At 32.6% G+C, this 22,325-nt stretch overlaps 2 protein-coding genes and 1 pseudogene across 8 annotated transcripts; 1 reads left to right on the top strand and 2 right to left on the bottom strand.

The window, feature by feature from the left end:
• Positions 1 to 241: 241 nt before the first annotated feature.
• On the bottom strand, positions 242 to 6,318 carry LOC129284752 (chloride channel protein CLC-c-like; annotated as a pseudogene).
• A 1,436-nt stretch (positions 6,319 to 7,754) lies between these two features.
• Positions 7,755 to 10,906, top strand: LOC129285357 (glycosyltransferase BC10-like). Of its 2 annotated transcripts, XM_054921005.1 has the most exons (3): positions 7,755 to 8,347; positions 8,516 to 8,849; positions 9,902 to 10,906. In XM_054921005.1, exons 1-3 carry the CDS (start codon positions 8,310 to 8,312, stop codon positions 10,541 to 10,543), a joined length of 1,014 nt encoding a protein of 337 aa, XP_054776980.1. In that variant the 5' UTR covers positions 7,755 to 8,309; the 3' UTR covers positions 10,544 to 10,906. The 2 variants fall into 2 exon arrangements, with proteins under 2 accessions (XP_054776980.1, XP_054776979.1); XM_054921004.1 differs by having other exon boundaries at positions 7,755 to 8,849.
• Positions 10,907 to 11,159: 253 nt separating this feature from the next.
• On the bottom strand, positions 11,160 to 16,986 carry LOC129287118 (uncharacterized). Of its 6 annotated transcripts, none has more exons than XR_008587597.1 (16): positions 16,750 to 16,985; positions 15,699 to 15,818; positions 15,102 to 15,161; positions 14,878 to 14,979; positions 14,384 to 14,467; positions 14,184 to 14,302; positions 13,973 to 14,074; positions 13,774 to 13,890; positions 13,419 to 13,484; positions 13,203 to 13,269; positions 12,484 to 12,537; positions 12,321 to 12,410; positions 12,114 to 12,158; positions 11,992 to 12,030; positions 11,538 to 11,718; positions 11,160 to 11,466 (listed from the first exon to the last, which is right to left on the bottom strand). XR_008587597.1 is itself a non-coding variant. In XM_054923274.1 (16 exons), the coding sequence occupies exons 1-15, from the start codon at positions 16,765 to 16,767 to the stop codon at positions 11,599 to 11,601; spliced, it is 1,203 nt and encodes a 400-aa protein (XP_054779249.1). In that variant the 5' UTR covers positions 16,768 to 16,985; the 3' UTR covers positions 11,160 to 11,466; positions 11,557 to 11,598. The 6 variants fall into 6 exon arrangements, 5 of the variants coding, with proteins under 5 accessions (XP_054779249.1, XP_054779250.1, XP_054779248.1 ...); XM_054923274.1 differs by having other exon boundaries at positions 11,557 to 11,718; XM_054923275.1 differs by having other exon boundaries at positions 11,560 to 11,718.
• Between the last annotated feature and the right edge of the window lie 5,339 nt (positions 16,987 to 22,325).

Here is a 22,325-nt window from a genome sequence, read left to right as displayed (position 1 = left end):
TAAAAAGTATATGCTCCTCTACTTTCCTTAATTCAACACTACTTTATAAAAGATTTCAGACATGTAATGGTAACTACTGATTAATTAATGCGATGAAAAATGAGTTCTTTCTGTGTGTTGCTGGTGTTTTCCATATTAGATTCTGTTAACATCTTTTAAATATTTGTAAAATAGTAAAAAAAAATTGCACAAGAAAATGAGAGTGCACATGAGATTTACTTCTATTTTTACACTTCCCTTTTCTATCTCTCTCTTATTTCAAAAAATACTTGAGAAAAATCCAAATTGTGATTAGCGTTCTAGTGACAAAAATTCTATGGCACTTCATAACGTGCTTGATTCCATTGATTCCTTGCAAGGGTCTAAGTGAGGGTAGAGTCCCAAAACATGCTCAGGCATAAAATCATGCCTTGTCAATATCCCAACAATTGGAGGCTTCTGCACAATATGTCAATAGAATTGTTACTTTACAAGTTAATCAAACATATCAAACAAACCAAACATAATTGTTTGCCACAGGCTAGTGCAAGAAGACAGAATCCATTATTTCCCTTAAGCTTGAATATTTTATTCATAATTCAAATGACAAGACACTTTCATCAGTGTTTTCATGGTTTTAAATAGATTCTTTTTAAGTTAAACTAGTATCATTCATGATCATACCAGTTCATAGATCAAGACAAACTTGATCAATTGGTTCAAAATTCAATATAAGCTTTTGATTGTCGGATTTTCTAGCTTTAAGAAAAATATAGTGGTTCCAAATGCTTGCCCCACATGTAATATGCTTAGTTAGGAACATAGAGATAGAAAGGGGAAAAGAAATGGGAAATGTACCTAGAAATCTACATGTTTGGCACATTCGGAAAATGTTTTCTGAAAAGAAAATGGAAAATGTACCTAGAAATAAAATAGGATATGTACATTTTCCATTTCTTTTATAGAAAATACTTTTCTACCTATCAAATATTTCATAAAGCATTGACGTACTCCTGTTGTTTTTGGCACTACCAATAGGTGCCTGAGGCCAAGCTCTCGAAAAAGAAGAGCAGCTTTTGCAAGAGACATTGTTTCCACCACTGTGTATGGTGATGTATTAGTGGCTGGATTGAGATCAACGTACATTTCCATCTCCTCCTCCTCAATGTGAATATCAGCTAGCTTGATTCCCCTACCTAAACCTGGCTTTGCAAAATCATGTGCTTTAAAGTTCCTCATAATGGTAGATCCAGTCATCACTTTTTGCTTTGTGAATTTTCTTTGTTTAAGAAGCACAAGCAAATGAGACCTGAACACTAGTCCACACAATTGAGGAGCCTCTGAGAATGGAGGCTCATTAATTACAGGAAAACCATGATGTTGTGTTACCCTTAAAGCATGCACAATATTCCTCACTTTTTCAACCCCAGAAAATGTGAATAATGAGCCAGAAACAACATCACCAGCTGTTAAATACCTCATGTATGGTTGTGCAACTGCTTCCAGATAAGGCAAACCTTTCAGTTTCACAATCTGATCATAAATACCATGGTTAAAATTATCAGCCACAGTCTTTGATACAAGGAGAACTAGCATCACTAAAGGGAGTATCAAGAGGTTATTAGTGAGCTCGAGAAGTATGACACAAATAGAAACTGTCATTCTCATGGTACCGCCAAGGAAGGATGCAGCTCCAAGGAGTGCGAACATACCCACATCAAGAACAGTGAATGAACTTAAAAGACGAGAAACAAGACGCCCATATGAGGCTCCAGCAAGAATGACAGGAATGAATAGGCCCGAGGGAATGGCAATGCCGTAAGTGATAATTCCAAGGAAGGATATCACCATAAAGTATTTTATAAGAGTGGAGATCTGAAATTCCTTGTTAAAACTAGGTGTTAATAGGTTACGGATAGTATCATCATTAGGACTAAAAAAAAGAGAGGCAAGATCATTATAATGGTTCGGTGGACATTAAAAACTCTTGTAATTTCCAGAGCGACCTTTTGTGGGGCACTTATCCCCCAAGTTAGGAGGACAAGAGACACATTGAGATAGCCATGGAACGCCATATGAAGCACAAGATGTCAAGAGGTTGATAATGATGACAAGGAGAATTTTGACTCTGGGGCCCCTCCTGTAACCCATGATTATCAATTAGCAAGCTAGTCATACAAAGTCACCAATCAACAAGTTAATCAAAAGGCGAATAAATACTGTCATAAAGCTTATAGTTATATATGTGCAGTAAAAATTTTCGCCATACTCATTTATGACACTGTAAGTGCGAAGTACTTTGTTCACTAGATAATTGTAAAGGCTTCCTAAAAGTCCTCCAATAACTCCAATAAGTATTACTGCCAAGACGTCAGGCATTTCATATGAAGGCTTTTCTGAACTAACATCAAACATTATCAAGCCTCCTTCTCCAAAGAGACCACATTTTCCACCTCGGCACAATTGTATGAAACCTCTTAATACCACAGCTACTATAGCTGTTGTAAAAAAAGTCCGCCACAGAAGAGCACTTCTCCACCTGGAAGTAGAGAAGTGTATTAAAAAAAGCATAATCATAAGAAAGTAAATCATAAATTTTTGCATTTCTCCATATAAGAGCACTTCTCCACTTAAGTGGCATCTATGTTAAAGACTTGTATTAGACAACAGACATGATATTTCAAATTAATACTAGAGATTTAAGATTTCATTATCTTTTCTTGCCTATAGCTATATCATCTTTTTATGTCCATGTTAATATCAAGCTGCTTCAAAAACTTACCATAGATTGTGAAGTAGTGCAAGGAAAATGACAACTAATTGTCTATCATTCTAAATCAATTATCAAAGCAAAAATGTCAATTAATTCAATAGTAGCTAATCATATTTTAAGATACATATTGGACTGGATTGGCCAATCAAGCATTGGTCGTGTGTGCATTGCATGAAACATACAACATAATTGGAGATAGGTAGATGTGTGTGTGTGTGTGTAGAGAGAAGGGGGGACCATGAGTTGCTTCTTCAAGTGCAAAAAGACACCACCAACAGGGGCACGAAAGGCACCAGCAACCCCAGCTGCTGCACCACATGTGATCAAATCCCTTCGATCTCAGTCATTCTTAAAGTATCTAAGTATTTTCCAATCTAGTCCATATTTTTTTGAACCACCCTGTCCTAGTATATTGGCAATGCAAGAGCCAGTATGCACCATAGGTCCTTCCTTGCCCACAACAAATCCCGCAGCAACCCCAAAAATTGAACCAAAAATCTGCAAAGTCCAATCCATGCATATTGTTTAAAACATGATCAAAGTTAATCAGCAAAGGAAAGTTTCTCTAAAAGATTTTACATTTATTTCCTTTCATTTGCTGACTAGTATTTTCATTACAAACATGAAGTGCATTCCAAAATAAATTGAATTGCAAAATTTGACTAAGGTTTAGGGATGAAACATGATCTTTGATTTAAGTGTAATGAAATACACAAAGTTGCATCCTAACCAAGAGTTACATAACCTTTAGTTTAGGGATAAATGTTTGATCCAATAATTGATATCAAAGTTGAGATAATGTATATTTAATTCCCAACAAGACCATTGCAGAGACAGTAATTGTTAAAGTATGTATAATGAGTTGTAATGGTTTGGTTACCTAGTTTGCCTATATATATATATATATATATCCAATGTACTCAGTTACCTTTTAAATCAAGTAAAGCCAAGTAAATAATAGAAAGTGCACTTAGCAAGAAGAAGAAGTAAGTATGAACTTTATACCCTAACTATAAAAATAGTTCTTCCTCAGCTTCCAACAAAATGGTATATAAAATCTTTGTTTAAAATTTTAAAGAAGTTAACAAATAGGACAATGGTAAATCCATTATTTTACATGGAGGAGTAGACGACCATACATAGTACCCATGAACAAAAAAATAAGGAGAATTGACAGAAGAGGAGTGTAAGAGTGCCTCTTAGGTTAATGCCTGCAAGTGGAGAAGAGTAAGAGTGCTTCCTAGGTTTCTCCTCTCCCTCGGTTTCTTATATGTATTTCCCTCTTCCTTTATCTAACATAAATTATTCTTCAACTTTTGAATGAACATGTATTTGGTTAATCAAGAAAGAAAAGCAATTTATGGTAACTTTTCATGGCAAGCAATGCACTGATACATACCATGAAAAATACTGAAAGGGCGTGTTTACATATACAATGTCATTTCTCTTCGCCAACACAAATACAATTTTATAATGAGTTGCTAACTAACTAACCTTTACAAAGAGGGTTCTTGGAGCCAGTATAGAATAAGCATCTACCCCATTAAGGTATGCCTTCACCTCAGGTATGCCTGACCCTGCTGCTGAAGGAGCAATATAAGCACATAGGGCTGCTGCAGCAGTTGCCAAAATTAAATTACAACCAGCATACACTGCAAAGGCCTGGAGAAACCTGTACTGGAGTAAAGTGACATGATAGTTATGGCAAAAATACACTCTATTGCATGTAAAGTTGAAACAGATCTTTATTTCTTTATCCTAATCTTTCTTTAAAGTATGGTTTTATATCATTCATTGAAACCTAGTAGGTTCAATATTCACCTAAGGGTTATGAGTCATAACAGAACTAGATAACTAGGGAGTCAAAATGAAAAGCCTTTAAAATTTATGCTCCTTTTTATCAATGAAATTGAAAATATAAAAAGATGCTTGAAGACCACTCAGGTTATGTAGGTGCACAAAATGTACAATTGAAACCACCTCAAAATGACCACAAGTCATAAAAATGAAATCTAAAGATTAAAACAAACTATTGAGAATAACAAAATTGAAATTATCAGGCTAGACACAGGTACTGTCATCTCCAAAACAAGCAAATGGTCACAAGAACATGCACTTGAAAAAGGATGTGTAAGAGAAGCACAAAAAAAAAAGCACTTCCAAAGGCAAGAAATAAGCGCTCTCATAGAGTTACTTTGTAGCAATAAGAAGAATAAAAATAGAAGCTAAAAGGTCAGATTGCATATAATTGAAAAATAATCTTACTTGTTTTGGAGCATTAGATTGTCGGTAAGTAGAAGCTTGGTGCCAGAAATATTCTCAACTGCAATGTTATTAAAGAAGGCAACAAGCCCCGTGCTTAAACCAACAAGAAGTGCAAGTGTCCATTTGAGGGCAAGATAACGACACTTCTCAACCTTTGTTCTAGACCTCAAATCTTGCATATAAAGATCAGTCTCAATAATCCTGCAAACAAAGTAGATAGGGTGAGGCATAACTTATTTGAAAGTAATTATTTATTCAGGTCAGCAGGGTGATATTCCATTACCGCTCAAAAGATTAAGAATACAACAAAGCTTCATAATATTGGAAGGTAACTACGGATTGTCCTTTTCTTTTTTTGGTTGCCTTCAATTTTTCCTTTCTTTTTCTTTTTTGTGAAGTGTAGTTTCTTAAGTACACTTCACCACTTCACAGGAAATCCTTAACAAGTGTCCTCCTTCATGAGGAGTGATAGTTTAATAAGACAATGACATTAGAAATTAAGATTAAGAATAATTAGGAATAAGGACCAAGAACACATCATAATTTGTTTCGCCCTGCTCATCCTGCAGAGACCATAATCATAGCCATAAGTTTTAATATATCATATGAAATAAATAACCAGTAAAATGACTCGGGGGTGTTTGGCAACAATTAGTTTGGCAAATAAGTTGCTTAACTTTTTCTTAAAAATTCTTTTTTTCAACTATTAGTGTTTGACAATTAAAAGCAACAGTTTTTCTACTGTGAGGAGGCAGAAATTTGGTGATCTCTTTCTAAATTCGAGACAAAAGAAAATTATTTTTTTGAGACAAAAATGTCCTCTTTCAAAACCTTTAATTACCATATTGACTCTCACAATTTACCTATAGCTCGCTCATTTTTGTTCACATTTCAAATCATATTCCATCTAATAAGTATTCAATGTCCCTCCATAGAAGATTATAGTTGAATAATGATTCAATCAAATCAAATTAAAAGCTGATGAAACCAAAGTTATCAAATTCAACCTATTTCCTCCCTTTCTATTATTAATTTTTTTAAGGCAATCAAATGAAAAAAAAAAGATGTGGAGATTAATAGGAAAAGAAAGAGAGAAAGAAGGAAAGAAATTACTCGTAATCAAGACTTTCAATCGAACAGAGATTGGCTCCCACAATGGCGATCTGGGAAGTGTTGTTCGCCCTGTATTTACTCACTAGAAGTGGCTCCTTGAGCATCCCTTTCTCATCGTAGCTCGATTCCCTCGTCTCTATATTCTCCTGTATCCTAATCCTCGATTCCCTATCTTCCATCACTGTCCTCGAAGTTTGATTCAAAATGTAATTAAATTTCACTCTGAAGTGTCTTCCTTTATTTCTTTTTCTGGCCCAATCTTGTAATCACTGAAGATTCTTCTTCTTCTACGTTGCCGATCCTATCTCAGACTCTCCAATTCGCGATGCGATGTTCAATTTGGAAAAGGAAATGCAATATGCTAAAATTGGTTTTCTTATTTGAGTTCAGATTGCATGGACACTATTTCCCATTTGGAGAAGTTTTCGTAAAGACTGTTCGCTCCATGCAGAACCACCACATCGCGTGTGTTCTTTATTCTCTCGTATTTAAATTAGGTTTAGAATTTATTTTTTTTTCTAATTTTATATAAAAATTTAATTTTAATTTTTAATTTTATAAAATATTTTTCAATTTTGAATTCTGATATTGATATTTTCAAATAATTATTTCTTATAAATCATTGTTATTTTTAAAAAAATTTAATGGGTTAACATTTAAAAATGTTTTATCAATATTTAAAATTTTAATGTCAAAAATTTTTGTGATGAAAGAAATTAAAGTGAAAATTTATAAAAAATTAAAAGGACACAAGCTATACTTTAATCTTTAAATTATAACTATAATATTATTTTCAAGCCAAAAACTGATGATACATCATTTTTTGTAATGAAAAAAATGGGTGAAAATTTTAACGATAAATATTTAAAACTTTATTTGGAAAAAAAAGATCTTGAATAGGCATTTCTTAATTCGAGAAAACAAACTAGATATTGTCCTTTTCTTAACACCAAACAGATCAAATTAGGGAAAATCATATTAGCGACCAAAATAAGATAACATACATTTATACTTTAATGTTATGCTTGGCTGGAGAGAAAAGTGAGGGGGAGAGAAAGTGAGACGAAAAAGTAGGAAAAAAAATAACATTTTCTCCTACTTGATTATGGAGAAAAATGTGAAGGAAAAAGAAAGGTGGAACTTCAAATATAAGGAGATTTAAAAAAAAAATTCAATAAGATAACTAAAAAATAATAGTAAAGGAGTATGTGATAAAAAAATAAAAAATTAAAAAAGTTAATTTTAAATTTTTAAAAGTAAAAAATATTTTACGTACTTGTCTCAAAGTTTAGAGAATTTGCCAATCACTATTGTTTTAAAAAGTTTTAATTTAATATAATTTTGTTTGAAAGTATTTTGTCAATATTTAAAATTTAATGTTAGTATTTTTTATTAATAAAATTAATAGTGTTAAAATTAAATGATTGAAACTGTGTTTGATAAAATTAAAAGATCAATCTTGTATGAAATTAAAGGAGAAAAATACAATATTAATTTTTATCTAATTTCTATAATTTTTTATTGTTATTTATAGTAAATATTAGCTTTCACGCGTCTTTCTATTTAAAATTACGTGCGTAGGGCCGTTTCCATCGTTTCAGCACAACTGTAAAACTCCCCCGGTACCACCCAACTTCGTTCTCCATCACTCACATTCTGATTCTCTTCGCACTCTCACTTCCCTTAGCTTCCTTTTCAATCACAATCTTCATCTACTACCCCACTTCGCAGTTCGCACATATCTCTTTATTTGTCGTTTTCTATAAATGCGATTCCAATTCGATCTTGATTTGATTCTATTCTAGAAATAATACTCGTTGTTGCCTTTTCACAAAATGCTCACTCAACACTCCTCCTGATTCTTTTCCCTCCATCAAACTTTTTTTTTTTAAACATTTTGTACCAATCAATTTTTTTGGTTTCCTTGTATAGATCCTCATCCCTCTTGCAGACTGGGTTTTCTGAGGTCATTACAGTTAATTAAATTCTTTTCTCGAGCTAATATCCTTGAAGGGTTCCGATTTCGAAATGGTCAGTGATCAATGCTTGTGAATTTCGTTAAGAACTCCTTGCTCGAGGTGCTGAATGCCGACCGTTGAATTTCAATGAAAAGCACAGTTTTTCGTGTTAATGTAGTCAAATAGTCTCAGAAGAGAAAGAGAGATTTGGATCAAGAAGGATGAGGAAGATTAGAGGAGACAGAGATGATCCAGAGAAGTACGTGGGTTTGCTTAGATTAGCTCAAGCGCTTTCATTTTTAGTAGTTTTTGTTGCGGGTGTGGTTATTGGTTTAACTATGAGTTCTCATATCAATAACCAATTTAGTACTCAATCAGAGCTATACACTCTAATGAACCATGTATCAATTGGTGTGGCTGGGGTCAGGGAAGAAGAAAATTGTAGCATCATATGCGAAGAGACTGATTGTTTGAACATGGAGACCTTTCTGCATCCGACCAACGTGACACATGATTTACTGGATGATGAACTTCTCTGGAGAGCTTCCTTGGCGCCCATGAAAGAAGAGTATCCTTACACCAGAATTCCGAAATTGGCTTTCATGTTTTTGACAAGGGGACCGTTGCCAATGTTGCCACTCTGGGAGAGGTTCTTTCAGGGGCATGAGGAATTGTTCAACATATATGTCCATGTACCTCCTGGATACACACTCAATGTGTCCAATTTTTCTGTTTTTTATGGACGCCAGATCCCAAGTCAGGTTTGAAATTAAAAATTTCTGTTTCAGCTTTCTTTAAAGACAGAACTTAAGTGTATCTCTAAATTCTTCGTTACTGCTTGTGGTAGTCTAGCCTTGAATTACAAGCTTCGCAAAGTTCCATCTTCATTGAAGTGCTTTCCCATGTCTGGGAGATACTCTGCTGCCGATATTTGGTTTAGTTGTCTAAAAGTCAAGATCCTATGCTGCAAAATGATCAAATTAAAATTATAGATCCACCATGTCAAGAGATTATAAGCTGTTCAAAGAAAAGGCAGATAGAATTCATAATCTGTCCATATGTCTATATGCAACAGCCATGTGAAAGGACTTTATGTTCTGCAACTCCATTGATGAGCATGGCCGATACTAGTGTCATACGATTATTATGAAATCCTTTTACAGTATTAAAGGTTCAGAAATACAGTGATTTTACAAATATAAAATGGTAGCAGCTTATTTGTCATAGTAATTGTTGGTAGATTGAACAATTCGATCAGTCCTTCATGCATGTAAATTAGGTGGCATCACTTGAGCTGATAAAATTTCATGTTGCATAACATCGTTATAACATTTTTTTTTTTTAGTGACTATGCTAGAATCATTTTGGCAGACTGATGGGTCTAGAGCCTAGACTGCATTTGAAGAGGCTTATTATCAATGATTAATTACAAGTAATAATATTGCTTGACTTTTGCAACAAAAAAAAGTAATAGATGAAACATATAGTTTTATGCTTTTGGTCTGAACTTGACATCTGGGGCCCTAATGCAGTAATAGGGCGACAATGCATTGTTTAATATGAGTAAATTTAAACCATATTTTAAGTGAAAATTATATTGCCCGCGACATGCATGTCTGGATTTCAAATGTTTACACTAGTTACCTTCTTTTGTTCTAGCTTTACTTAAACTACACAATTTGATTCATTTTTTCAGATTCTCTTATTCTATATCAATATTCATTCTTCATAAGAAAGATAAAAGATTTCCTAGTGATTTAATATCTTCTACAAAGTTGATGTTGTTATATGACTTTTTAAGTATCTTCTTCAGGATGTCTCTTGGGGAACCGTATCACTAGCAGATGCTGAAAGGCGCCTCTTAGGCAATGCACTGCTGGACTTTTCAAATGAGCGATTTATCCTTCTCTCTGAGAGCTGCATCCCGGTCTACAACTTCCCCACTGTCTACAGATACCTCACTGACTCCATCCACAGTTTTGTTGAGTCCTACGATGATCCTTCTCGGTACGGGCGAGGCCGATACAGCCGCAATATGCTTCCCCACATCCAACTCAAACACTGGAGAAAAGGGTCTCAGTGGTTTGAGGTTCGCCGTGCCGTGGCTGTTTTTTTAGTTTCTGACACCAAATACTACAATCTCTTCCGCAAATATTGTAAGCCTGCTTGCTACCCAGATGAGCATTATATTCCAACGTTCTTGAACTTGTTCTATGGTCCTATGAATGCTAACAGAACAGTCACATGGGTGAATTGGTCAATGGGAGGGCCTCATCCAGCAACTTACGGTAGAGAAAATATCACTGTGAGATTCTTACAGGCTATAAGGAACAATGGAACACTCTGTCGATATAATTCAGAGATGACATCTGTTTGTTTTCTCTTTGCTCGCAAGTTTGACTCGACTGCATTGGAGCCATTGCTTAACTTATCTTCAACAACTATGCACTTATGAAAATTTTGATGCTACACAGATAGAGAGAAGGATATTCAAGTGCTATATTGGTTTCTAGATATTGGTAGAGAAGTTAATGGGAGTGTTATAAATGATTTTGCATTAATCTAAATGTAAAGATACTAAAGAGAATTATGTGTTCTCAGCCAATTGGATATGGTTTCTCTCCAATTTTCCAATGAGAAGAAGCAAATATTTCGGGTCTAACACTAGTCATTTGTATAATCAAGGCACAGTTTAACAACTTTTCCCAGAACAAGATTCCTTTATTTGAGGGTGATCTTCCAATGGTCACTTGACTTACAAAAAAAGACACAGAATAGTGTAATTGGCGCATAATAATATCCACTTTTTATGCTATCATTTCTAGTCTTTTATTTGTTATAAGAATGTATTAGATATAATTATTTTGAGATATGAGTATTGAAATTTTTAATATGCAATAACCACTAATCATGAGGCACAATAACATTTTCAAAAGAAAACTAGGAAAAAAATTATTAAAACAATAATGTGGCAGGAAGTCAAGAACACAATAGGTAAAATGAAAAGGAAAAAAAGTTTCAGGCAAAAAAAAAAAGAGGAAAGGAAAGGAAAAAAAAGTTGCAAGAAGAAAGAAAAACATCCGCAACCCACCAAGGTAGAGAAAAATTAAATTATCTGAAGAATGTATCATAGGCTGTTTAGCCATGTAAGCCCTTTGCACTGGCATTCACACAGTAAAAGAAATAAAATAAAAGAACTAAACAAAATGTACACCTCTATACCTCCCTATGTACAAGCGATAATTTAAAGTAATGAATTAATGGAACAATCACAAAAACCATTATAGCAAAAGCCCTTGAATGAGGGGAAAATTGTGAAGTCCCCATACTCTTGGAAGTTTCATCTACCGAGGCTCCAATGAAAACACCAATCACCATCTAAGACAAGAAATTAATCGTATCAGTTGCTTGCAAAACTCACATGCTTGTAAAATGCATTGGTTTCGAACATTTGAGTATGAACATCACCACCGGCAAGGATTGTGCCTGGTCAAAGCCATAAATATCAAACTAATGGTCTGTCTGGTTTGACTGTTTTTGATATGGATCAATCCAGCATTTGTCATTCTTGACAGCATCATTCCATCTTCGTGCAAAAACCTGCATTTCAATGAATGACTGCATCCTCACCTGCAAATTGGTGTTCAAGGTGTATGGTGAGAGGTCAGAAGGGTTATTAACCATTTTTTAATCAAAATTAGCATTCAAGATTAAAACACATCATCAATAGTTTAATATCAACATAAGGTAAAACGACCTATGAATGTGAAATGACTTCCTTTCTTCATTATCACATCAACAGTAATTCTATTTACAATAATCTTAACCTTTAATTTTGATGCAAGGGTGGGGTGCGCGTGTGTGTGTATGAAGATTCACAGAGAAGAATATATGAGCTCTTACTTTAGCTCTAGCAATATCTTCATGAGAGGGTGATGGTGCCTGCCATCCCATAAAGGAACAAACACTTTATTAATAATAATGAAAAGGTCAAATGAAACAGAACTTGACTTCAGAATATGTACCAGTGCATCCAAACTTGGAGGATGTGCCATAGCTTTACTACTTATCTGCATTGGATTCAAAAAAGCTTAGACTCAATTGAAAAAATAAGCTCTGAAGTGATCACTGGCAATTGTACCTTCCAAGAAATGAAATTAGTTGAAATGTGTGTTCAGACCCAACACGGCAACCAAACAAGATAGTCACATAAAAGAATGGAGATTACCAACCTCATTGCCATGTGAACCACCAAGAGTTGGCAGACCCAAATGAACTATGTACTCAGAATCAACTACACCAACATTTCTCATTCGATCACCCTGAAATATTGTCAATATGTAACAACTAAAAGGAAAAAGCGTTTAAAATGAATCTGCTGCACGAGCAAATTACCTGTGCACAATAACCAAGCTGTCTATCGAGGCCCCATGCATGGATTAAGTCATTCTGTGGATAAAAAGATGATTAGAAAACATGACCATTAAAGGATAAATAGTGCAAAATTGAAAGATTAAAATAGCCCTACTAAGCGAAACAGCACCATACCACCAACTATAGATATAAAAGAAAAATGCCATCATACTTCACACCCTACAATAGAACAAACTAATGAGAGATTCGTAGGTACCCTCAAGTTAGAAAAGATAGGTAAGTCAAACCAATTATAAAGAGATATATAGGCATGCAAATAGAAGGCTCGTAATCGATAATCTGTTGAGATGGAGGTAGAGCGGTGATGTAGAAGAAATAAGAACCATCTTAGTCATAAACTAAGTATAAAAAGTCTTACATTTTTAAGGGTCATTCATTTCATTTGACTGTCCTTAGACAAGAAATGTGGTGCAACCTAGAGCACATCGTTTTGAAACACCCTTGTAAATCTAATGACTTGCTCAGGCATAAACCCAGATTATAATCCCATAAAAGGCTAAAAAGGATCAGAACATTCAATAGTCCATACCATTATAAACATTCGCCTCAAATACCCACATGCAAAGTGATTGTCATGCACACAAGCATATCAAGCCACTAGTGTCAGATACTGTTCTCGTGATTTTCAGAATATAGTTAGGTGCTTGGTTGAGAATGTTCTCTTATCAAATATTCAATACCTGTATCATATGCCAAGCACATCGCCATGAATTTCTAGAGAACACTGGTGCCATCATTTCCACCCAACTGCAATATAACTTCTTTCATTATTAAATTGAAGGCCCACTTTGATAGCATAGTTGATTTTGATGGGATGAACTTAATTAAAAAGAGAACAGGATGATATTGAGTTAAAACAGCACAGTATGATATACAGTATCGGACTGTTTACTTACCCAATACAAGGAGGAGAAGTGCTATGGTCATCACACCTTCCACCACCTTTTAACTTATAATACCTTCTGTTACAGACCAAAACAATAGAGTATCAGAAGCATAACTAAAGGACTGAAAAACTGTAATGAAATATATCACATGTGTACCAAGTGGATGAGGGGATAATAGAATCCAGTATAGTATCATTTCAATTTCATGCATGTGCTCGATTAGATATGGATGATTCTGATCCACAATAACTGATTTATATAACTTAGCTGAACTTTTTCATAAATACACACTTGTACACTTAACAGAGCTGAACTGAACAAATTAACCAGTAGAAGACTGAGGGAAGAAATAAGTTTAGTTAACCTGTGCACTTTTGATCCTCTTCTACGAACTGTGAGTGGATGATGCACTTCCGATTTACTGGGATCAAGTGCAGGCTGTGATATCTCAAGTCCCTCTTCTTTGACAATAGATAAGTACCTATAAGATAATTGATATTGTCAATATGAAGCATCAATGATGATGTGTAGTTTTTTGACAAATGGAAAAGCAAATGATTTACTTTTTTGGGTCAAAGTTTTCAACACCTATGTCCTCATCCCACAGAAATATGTAATTGTAATCAGCAACTATGTCTGGATGCAAAAAACGTTTGGCAAACCACCTATGCCATCAAATATCATTATTACATTCAATGAATACATGGAAATTTAATTCTGCAAGTAGCTGACTACAATTTGAGAAAACAGATTCACATATAATCTAGTCAATACCATTTTGTTTGATTGAATGCAGACACATGTATGGCATGATTGCTCCAAGCTAAATCCTTCCATCCGTCCACAACACCATCATAATGAAAAAGCATCACAACAAAATTGCTTGAAGGGAACTGCAATCAGTTGTGAAGTTAGAAGATAAAAAATATGAAAGTTTGAAAAAAGTCAAACTATATAAGTCAAGCAGCAATCACCTTTTGTAAAATTCTATTGACAACTGCTTTCTGCTTAATTCCTACTGCCATAGCCAACAAGTTCAGTGAGGGCTTTGAATTTCTCTGAAGAAAGAATTTGCATAAAAGAGTGTTAGGGAATAAATTTGAAGGAAAATAAAGGAAGAAAAAATGAAATTAACAAAGTACAGGGCTTCACCTATATGGCTAGTAGGATTATAAGTTCTCCAGAAAGTTTCAAATAAATATTCGCCTCTCAATTGATATGCATTATGCATACAGTAGCCACTATATAAAACTAAAATAATACTCATTCCACAAATTAATTTTCTAACCTAAGATCAACCAACAATCAAGCAGCTTGAAGTAAAAGCCAAGAAAATTTATGCCTATCCTAGAATATGCATTTTTCATTTCATGCAAAGTTTAATGACCAGCATTGACATTTAGTTTTATCTTAATGATTAAATACAAATATAAACTAAGGGCTAGTACAAAGCACATATTTGACATACATTATTTACACCTGAATCCCACAATGGTCGCATTTCCAAGTTAGATGTTTTGACGACAATTCCTTCAGGCAATGCCTCAGTTCCAGATGGTCTACAGTGACTCTGAAGGGCGAGATGGGGGGGGGAGAGAGAGAGAGAGAGAGAGAGAGAGAGTATTACAGCTAAATTCTAAGTAAAGTTACAAATCATTCTCGAAAGATGTCTTTCCCTAAAAGTAGACAAACCTTGCATTCAGTGGGTTTTGTATTCTGCATTGTGCGGATTAGACCCCATTGTGCTAATTTCTGCATGTATGATGTCAAAAAGTATTTTCTGGATAGTCATTAATCAGATTTCAAACTCATTCTTCTGAAAAATACTAAAGAATTGTAAGGTCAAGTGAAATTTAACAAATAATTATGGTCCAACATATCAGAGCCTAAAACCTAGAACAGTTTGTCCACAACAAAAATAGGCAATTGACAGTAACTAAATTCAGGTCATATCACAACTTTTTTTTAAAAAAAAAAAAGTTGCAAAGACATACTAATCTAAGCCTAATGTTTTGGGTGGGTTTAATATAAACTTTTAAAAATAATTTTAAATTTTAATTTTGATTTTGGCCTCAAGCTCCAAGCCAATCTGTAAATGTTTCACTACAATTACATAACTATTTCATAATACTAGTTTCACCAAGACCGTTCATCTGGTCGTTGTGATCAAAAGAAGAAAATCATCATATAATTCATATACATGAAATTCCTTATAACATATCTATTTTCTATTTTTCTTTCTCACAGTGCAATGTCAAAACTTTGAGAATAAAAATTGGAGATACATACTCCTTTGTATTCCTTTGCGATGGATGTGTCACCAACAAAGTAAACTCCACAAATTAGAGAAACCGCAATGATGAAGGTCAAAAGCAACAACCCGTTCTTTGATTCTGCGGATCCTAAAGCCTGACAGAAAAGAATGAGAAATCGAAGTTATCTTAAATCACAAAATGATTTCTTACAATGAAAGGTTGATTCTCACTGATCCAATTTATATACTTAGTTGCTACACCATCCAGCAAGCATTCAGACAATTTAAAGAGGTAGTCAATATGACATAATGGATTCTGAAAAGCTCCAACTAAAGATTTCTCATCATCGTTTGGGCCTGATCCCAGGCAGCACATTTTTCCCTTCTTTTAATGTTTTACATAACTAAACGAATGTAAAAATACTAAAAAGAGGTAACATGTCACCAAAAATGAACTTTTTTATTTAGAAAATGAACCCCTATGGAACCACCAGTCTACCTAATTATTCAAAAATCAGAATATTCTGAGAAAAAATAAATGTGTGATGAAGTTTAAAGCAAGTCTAGGCAACAAGAAAATGCAATTTCAGTTTCTTCTCTTCTGTGATAATCATGAACCAAAAAAAAAAAAAGTATGCCAGTCTTGCCTCACACGATTGGAATTGAAGTAATTTAGTCATTTGAACTTTGAAAGCAACTAAAAAACTCTTCCTTCGCCAGAAATACAAACGAAAAAAAAATCAATAAACAGAGTAAAGTCTCTTATGGTGGAGCCAGCAATCAAAGGATTTTAAGTTGACGAAGGACGAAACTGAACTACGAACTCAAACTAGTTCTCTGAGAAAATCTCACCACCGAAGAAGATAGTAAACAAAGATGTAATTCAAATCCAACTGAAATTTCATCCTCGAAGTTTAAAAACAATTAACTTCGAAATTTTAGAATTCAAACTTCAAACCCGTCAAAAATCTGAAGAGGGAGCTATTAGTTCAACATGTGAAAAATGAAAGCGACGGAGAAAATCAAAAAACTAGACTGAACACCCATCATTGAAAAACCCAGAATGGTGAGAGCGAGAGAGCTTACCGAATTAAAAGCCTTCATTTTTTGTTGATGTAGGTGGAAAAGAGAACGAAGAACAAGTTGAACAGAAGACTAATAAAAAGACAACTTTTCGGTATTCTTTTGATTCAGAGGAGAGTTGTCTGAAAGAAAAGAAAGGAATGAATAGAGGAAAGTTGAGAGGAGAAAGGGAGGAATAAGAAGAAAGGCGAGATCAACAAGAGAACGAGAGAGAGAGAGAGAGAGAGAGAGAGAGCGCGCGAGCGAGCATCATGCAGGGAAAGGTTGCCCTTTTTTTTTTTTTCCTGGTGAAACGACGCCGTAAGAAAAATGCAAAGAGCCGTCAGTGGAGTTGAATTGAAAGCTGAATGAAGCAAATTAGCAAACCATCGCATCGCTGTTACTTAAAGAAAGACAGCAGAAAACAAAGCGGTGGTTAAGCAAAGTCAGTAAAGGGATAAATGCATAATAAATAATAGTAATGTTAGTGGTCAGTGCAGTAAATCACGAGAACAAATTACAATTACTTTTGGTAAATTTAATAAAACTGGAGTAAACCCCTTGATTTTTTATTTTTTTATTTTTACCAACAGGAAAACGAGATTCAATTAATAAAAACAGATTTGGCCAAACAAAAAAAAAATTAATAAAAACAGAAACAATCTACAGTGCAGCGAAGGCAAGAAAGCCAAAATCAAAACTAAAAAACAAACTAAAAGAGGTCTAAAAGTAAACCCCTTGATTTTACTCGGTGGTCAATCTTGTAATGGTCAAACCGCTCTAGCCCTAGTGATGATAAATACTACTGAATAGGATAGTCTTATCTCAAAAATAAATTAAAAAAAAAACAAATTACACGGGTTTGAAAAAACATTATCAGTAGTAGAATATATATATATATATATAGGCAAAAAAATAATATATATATATATATGTATCCATATTTTATTTTCAAAATTCATAAAAATTTCTTCCATGACTGGAAATAAATTATACGGCCATTTAAGGGTTACTTTATTGCGGTGAAACAACACCCCACCGGAATAAGCACGGTATTGTTAATGTTAATTTTACATTTTATATTGATATTAATAAAAAATTAATAATAACACAAATGTAATGGAGATTCAATTTCAAAAAAGAAAAAGAAAAAATAAAAAGAAACCTCAATAGCTCTGCGGCGCTGTCACTATTCATCGCTAGAATAACTAATAAGCTACCTGTGCATCTCATGTTACAATTTTTGCAAATAAATGTCAATTTTATAGGAAGGTATTTTTTGAAAGAATAATTTATAACAAACACACTTTTTATTTAATCCACATAACAAGGCTATGTAATTATTATCTTCAATATTAAATATGTATATTAGAATTAAGTAGATTGTTAAAATTAAATGCATACATGTGAATAGATATAACGGGAAGCATGTTAACAAAAAATCATAATTAATTAGATCAAATTATAAGAAGACATTCTTATAAACAATATTAAAAGTTCTATCTGTGAATTGATCATTCTTATTAAAACTAATAATTTTAAGTATGTGTTTGGTTTTCAGTTTGTCAAAAGTTGATTTGGTGAAAGTCAGTTTAGTGAAAGTTAATTATTGTAATGAAATTTGTATTTGAATATATTTTTTCAAAAATCAGTTTGATACATTAAAAGTTATTTGATTTGTGATAGTAAAATGTGCTTTTGAGTGTACAATTACCAAAAAGACATTAATTTATAATAATTTATAATTTTTATTATACAAATGTAATATATTTAAAATATTTACAAAATATAATAAAGATTTTAAGTAACATAAATTTTGATCTATAATGCTAAAAATTTAACTCTAGTTATTTGTATTTTTTAATTTGTAATTTTAAAAGATGTAATAAGATTTGTAATTTTTAATATATATTAATGCTAAAAATTAATATGATTAATTATTCAATTTATAACACTAAAAAATTGATACCTAATTATTATTATTAAAATAATAATTATATTTTCAATGAATTAACTATTTTTTAAATAAAAGAATAAGAGATTAAACTTAGGGTATTATGGTCAAATAACATCTTACTTTTTAAATTCACTTTTTAAAAATTTTAAATAGTTACGTTTCAGAAATTCACTTTCAGCTATTGTTTGAATGTACTTTCAAGAGGTGCTTTCCTGCGAAATATTTACCCAAACAACTTTTAACTTTTTGAAAGTAAAATTTTACTTTCTGAACATGAAACGGAGGAAAACCAAACGGGCCCTAAATCTTTATTGTTTTGAACGTGAAAAGCAGTAACATATAAATGATCATGTGTGAAAACAGGATGAAACAGGTACAAATCAACATAACACAAGTTCTAATTCTAATTTTTATTAATAGTAATTGAAAAGCTAACATAATAATATTGTGATAGATTGGAATTATCTATATCTATATCTTATTTACTGTATTATTTTAAACTTTAATGCCTTATAGTTTAAAAATAACCCTAGCTATAAGCTCGGGTGAGATAATTTTACATATACCTACATCGTTATACGACCAACGTATTTGATATGATCAAATTCAAATAGACTGGAGGACAAGAAAGGACCTGGATAGTTAAGGAAAAATAAAAAAACACATAAGAAAATCCAATTTTTTTTAAAAAAATAAAGAAATTATAAAATAAACTGCATAAGAAAACCCACTTTTTCAAAGAAAGGAATACAGATGCCATAAAACAAATGGATGATTGCGAAAGAGAATAGAGGAAAGAAAGAATGAGAAAATTGTCCAAAAACCAACTGAAGGTATTTAAAAAAAATCCTAAAAAGACATTTTTAATTAATTTACATCCTAAATAAATTTACATATTCATGGCATTTATAATTACCCTCATTTATAGTATAAAAAAATAATTACCCTTTTTTAATATATTATTTGAATTAATAATTTTTATTAATTACAATCCTACCGACAGTAATTTTTAATATAATATTTTTACAAAAATATTTTATAATATTAAAAGAAGATATTTTATACTTAAATAATTGAAAAAAACAATTACGATTTTTAAATCCTTATAGCGTCGCCGTGCGGCCAGTCGTTGTACAATGCACATGATTTGTGAACTGTGAATATCATACAATAAGACATTACACTCAGACATGGTTATTATTGGACGGCGTAATTTGCGCGTGAAAAGTGTAGCACACGAGACTGTTGATAGGCCACTTGGTAAGCGCAAACGTGTGCTGACGTGGATACAACATCGTGCGCCTTGGTGCAAATTGCTGTTTTTCTGCGGCTGCGTGGACCGCCACTTCTCACTCGCTTCTTCTTCGTCCTCTTCCTTCTCCCCCCTCCCCTCCCTTTTTTTTTTTTCCATTTTTAAAATTATCTTCTTCTTCTTTCTTCTTCTTCTTCTTTTTTTTTTTTTACTTTCTCCATGTCCCCACAGGAGAGCCGTTGACTTTGTGTTCACAAAAATACCTATTATTATCCTATTTATTAACAATTAAAAATAAAACCAAAAGAATGAGATCATATATTTAGATAAGGTAATCACAATAATTTATGAATTCCTTCATTTTTTTTAAAAGAGTTACATATTTAATTCAAAATATCTAATACATACTCTATATATAATATTAAATATATAAGTTTTTTTATTTTACTAAATTAAGTTTGAGCATTGTCGAACTTAATAGTAATTTTTTTGAAAATATTTCCTACATTTATATGCGTTGGAACTTGAGGCTCGTGCTTAAATAAATGATCATAACATTTTGTATTAGGACTTTTATTTTTCAATTCAATTTCAAGCATAATCCTTTCTCTTCTTGATGGATTATCTAAATTTATAATTTTTTTACCAACTGCTTGTTATAACATTATTTTACATTAAATTCCGCATCTAACAGTTCAATTTTAATCTCAATTGTTGATATTTGAAGCGAAAGTTAGTCCCTCCTGTCTTTTTCTGTCCACGTTCAATTCATATGAATTCACAATGGCAGCTTGACTTTAAGTTCACAAAAATGCCAGTGCTTATCCAATGCTATTAATAAACCAAAAATGGCTCTCTTGTTTCCTGTAGAGAACTCTGAAGGGAACGTTTAGATAAGATAACCACAATTTCTCAACTTCATCTTCTAAGTCCAGTTTCAAAATACCATAGCCTAAATTTTATTATTTTTGCAAAGTTTTAAAGATTAATATACAATTTATATCTGAATTATAGGTTCAAGGGTGATTTGAACTCTTAACTCATATTTAATACATTCTGAACTCTAAACAATTGAATTTGAGGCAATTTTGCTCCATTGTTAAATTAAAATAAATATATTTTACAAATGATACATTAAAGCTCTCAATTTGTAATTGTTCGTGTTAGACTAACAAGTAATGATTTTAAAATAACAACAATTCATTTGAAATTAACAAGAATCTATTTTGGTTTTGACAAGTTAGAAAGATTGATATGAAGAGTTTAGTTGTACGGGTTAGTCATTCATTAATGAGTATTCGTTTGAATTTGATAACAACCTATTCATGATTAACAATAATACATTAGGATGTTTAATAAGTAAAATGAATGAAGTTTTAAAACCCCCGATTTGTAGTTGTTTGCGTTTGATTAACAAGTAACATTTGTAAAATAACAATAATTTATTTGAAACTAATGAGAATCTATTATGGTTTTGACAAGTTAAAAAACTTAATAGAAAGATTTTTCACCAACGAGTATTTGTTTGATGTTGACAACAATTTATTCGTAATTAATAATAATACATTTTGGCTTTTAACAAGTAAAATGAGTGAGGTTTTAAAGCCCCTATTTGTAATTATCCATGTTAGATTAACAAGTAACATTTGTAAAATAACAAGTTCCATTCATAAGTTAACAATACACCATTATGTTATTACATGAAAGTAATTTTGTACTTGATTTACTACCTATATATATATTTGTTATATGTTATGGAAGAATTTGCTGGCCTAGTAGCTTTTTAGGTGGCTAAGGGTTATGAGATCAAACTTTTCCTTAACTACCTAAAAATCTTATTTCTTGAATAAAATGTCGCCAGCTCCAGAGCTTCGGTGACCCTGCTGACAGCAGGGGCTCTGACGAACTTGTTGATGATAATAAGATTTTTTTTCTCTTGTTTTTTAACTACTTGAGAGGCATTTTAGTCTTTTCGCTTATGAAATTAGTATGTAAGAAGGACCAAAAGATTGTAGAACTATTATCAAATCATTTGGTCCTCACCTCATATAAATAACACACAGTGGTCATTGGATGCTATTTTTTCAAGATTTTTCATCATCAATTGTGTACCCAAGCTCATGAACCAATTTTTTTAAGCTGATAATTTTTTTTTGATGTAAAGCTGCTTTTTGACTTTGGCCCCTTAAACTTCACGATATGTTAAATCTAAATATACGGCTCAGTTAGCCTGTTTGTTGGCTCAATCACAAGTTAGCCCATAAGAGCCCACATTTTGTCTTTATCAACTAACTTAAAAGTAACAATCAATTATACATATATAATAGAAGTAATAATCAAGAATTAATGGGTGGTGGGTAGAGTTGGCAAGGGTTATTACTGACATTTTTT

The sequence above is a fragment of the Prosopis cineraria genome, unplaced genomic scaffold (genome assembly GCF_029017545.1).
Source record: "Prosopis cineraria cultivar Desert tree isolate PC_DT_omini unplaced genomic scaffold, ASM2901754v1 PC11, whole genome shotgun sequence".
Taxonomy (NCBI): domain Eukaryota; kingdom Viridiplantae; phylum Streptophyta; class Magnoliopsida; order Fabales; family Fabaceae; genus Prosopis; species Prosopis cineraria.
The sequence above is the reverse complement of the archived record's forward strand: the minus strand, read 5'-3'. Positions and strand labels throughout refer to the sequence as shown.